General features: G+C 51.1%; 1 protein-coding gene across 1 annotated transcript in view; it reads right to left on the bottom strand.

Moving 5' to 3' along the window:
* Positions 1-2038: 2038 nt before the first annotated feature.
* IL11 (interleukin 11) overlaps positions 2039-2823 on the bottom strand; it is a 3782-nt gene continuing 2997 nt past the window's right edge. The window contains exon 5 of the mRNA XM_003802906.1: positions 2039-2340. Within this exon, the coding sequence (XP_003802954.1) occupies positions 2170-2340 (171 nt within the window). The 3' untranslated portion in view covers positions 2039-2169. The remainder of the gene's footprint in view (positions 2341-2823) is intronic.

Genomic DNA, 2823 nt, shown 5'->3' with positions numbered 1-2823 from the left:
GGTGATTACAGAAGTGGCAGGCAGGATACTGACTAAGGGACCTGGGACCCAGGCAGGCGGCTGGTCCCACCTCAGCCCACTGGCTTTGAACCCTTGGGCTTCTCAGGTGCTGGGTGCCCAGCAGTTAGGGAGAATGGGGAGGGAGGCTCGGGCCTGGGCCATGGCCCCGAGAGGGTGGACAGCTCTGGCCTGGGGGAGGAGCCTTCTCTGGAAGGGCTTTGTGACCTCATCAGGCCCAGCGGGCACTTTTCCTAGGAGCTCTGAAGGGCTGTGGGCTCCTTTCTCTGGGGATAAAGCCTGAGTTCATGAGGACTGGGACAGGAGAATCAGAACCCCAGGCCCAGGCTGAGCACTTCCCTCCTAGACCCAACCCGGTGACAGCATGGACCCTCATGGGAGTCTCTCATGTTATTGTAAATGGGTGATCAACTAAAGGGTTTGCCTTATAGTCCCAGCACTACTGCCGACCCTGGTCTAGACCCTGGGTGAGGCCCTGAGCCTCAGTTTCCCCTATCTGGCATATAAGCACCCAGGTCCACAGTTCCTGCACCTCAGTGCAAAGAGGGGGACTCAAGCCTTGAAATGAGCCAGACCTAGCGCAAAATTGCAGCCTCCTCTCCTGAGTTGTGGGACCTGGAAGAACAGAACCTCTAACCCCCATCTGAGCCTCAGTTTCCCTCACCTGAAAACCAGGCATATTCAAGGGTCCAGGAGAATTGCCTAAAGAGCCCACACTCAGAGCATGACCCAGGGCAGGGACTCAGCTCCCAATCAGTCTTGTGGCCTTGTGAGGTCTTTTTGTGGAGAAAGGGAAGGCTGGTATATGTCACTCTAAAAACAGTGTTTATTATTAAATGTGTCATGCAAAATACACAGTCATGGTAGAAATTCCGAAAAATACAGACAAGCATAAACGATAAATCACCTTCAATCCCACCTCTTACCATTGACCTTGGCAAGAGTCACTGTCAACATTTTCTCTCCAGGACTTTTTTTTTTCTTTAATCCATAAGTATAGGAAGAGAAATGTAAAATTGGGATTCCCTCAGTGGTTTCTGTCTTTTCTCTGGTGGCTTCATTTTTTATTTTTAATTTTTTTTATTTCTTTGAGACAGTCTCACTCTGTTGTCCAGGTTAGAGTGCCCTGGAATCAGCCTAGCTCACAGAAATCTCAAATTCCCAGATTCAAGTGATCCTCCTCCCTCAGCGGTGACCCCCACAACACTGAGGTAGTTTCCCCATGGCCTCCCTTGTGTGACTGGCTGGTATTCCATCATGTGAGGGTGCCACAATTTATTTAGCCATCCCCCACTGTTGGACATCTAGTTGTTTCCAATTTGCTATTGTGAACATTGCCATAGTAAATGACCTTGAACTTATAGGTCAGTGACCTTCTGGAACCTTCTATTAAATATTTATTAAGAAGCTGGGAAGTTCTGGATGTCAGATGAGTCTCACACTCTGCCTTCACAGAACTTTCTGGACAACTGATCAGCCTCTCCTCCCCTGCCAGCCTTCTTATTGTAAATGGGTGATCAACTAAAGGGTTCGCCTTATAGTCCCAGTACTACTACCGACCCTGGTCTAGACCCTGGGTGAGGCTCTGAGCCTCAGTTTCCCCTATCTGGCATATAAGCACCCAGGTATGCCCCTTGTCCCTCTGCCCCTGCCCTAGGCAGCCCCTTGTCCAGCCCCAGGCTTTAGAGAAATCACCCCTAGCCACCTATGTGACAAACTTAATTCCCTGTTCTCTGTCTCACAAAGATGTCTCACATTTTTGTACAAAAATCTGGGCTTCCCTCTTCCCTCCCTCCCCACCCCAACACAAAAAGTAATTGTTTAATAAATAATATATGCTCCTGTCTGGGCCCAGAGGGTAGGAGTCAGGGAGGCCCTATGGACAGACTTCTCAGAGAGCCAAGAACCTGGGATCTCAGTTTCCTCCTTCTCAAGGACCCAGGAGAACTCTCACTTCCTGAATCCCATTGCTTAAATAAATAAGTATAAATAAAGCACAGATGTCCCCCCCGCCCCAGATCTCATGGAAGAACTATATCTTGCTAGGGGGAGAAGATGGGGGGGTAGCACCTGGCCGCTAAGCCCCAAGTTCTGAAATAAATAAATAAATAAGATCTGGCTTTGAAGGACGATGATGATTTTGGGTCCCAGTCACAGCCGCGTCTTCAGCAGCAGCAGTCCCCGCACGGCCCAGTCCAGTGTCAGATGCAGTCCCCCAAGGATGGCGTGGGCCGCCCTGACACCTCCCCAGGCTGAGGCAGGTGGGGCCAGAGGGGGCACTGGTGGATCTGGGGGTGCCTGGGGCAGGGCCAGGCGGGACATCTGTAGGGAGAGTTCACATTAGAATCAGGCGGAGGGTGCAGTGGGGGACCAGGGAAGGAGCTCTATTGAATTGGAGTAGGGGAAGTCCAGGCTGCATATTTGCAGAGAGTCTGTGGATGGGTGATAGAGATCTGCAGGGAGCTCTCCAAGGTCTTGGGTTCACAGAATTGAGGTTGGGTTCAAAAGGTTGCCATAAGGGTGGGCTTCTAGGACCATGTTTGGGGGTCATGAGCAAGGTCTATGGAAGCAGGGATGCCTGGGATCCTGATTCCAGGTGAGGGCTGGGGGTTGTCAGGCCTAGAACCTTGGAGCTAGGGTTTTAGTGATAGCATCTTAGATACGCAGGCTCAAGTCTGAGGTCAGGCCCAGGATCTCAGGGCTGGGGTCTTAGATCTAGTGTCTCTAGGTAGGACCAAGATAAGGTGAGGGCTGGGATCTCAGAGTTAAAAGTTGGCATTTGAGGCTTGGCGCCTATAGCTCAAC

The sequence above is a fragment of the Otolemur garnettii genome, unplaced genomic scaffold, assembly GCF_000181295.1.
Source record: "Otolemur garnettii isolate 467f Iridium unplaced genomic scaffold, OtoGar3 scaffold00264, whole genome shotgun sequence".
NCBI lineage: Eukaryota > Metazoa > Chordata > Mammalia > Primates > Galagidae > Otolemur > Otolemur garnettii.
The sequence above is the reverse complement of the archived record's forward strand: the minus strand, read 5'-3'. Positions and strand labels throughout refer to the sequence as shown.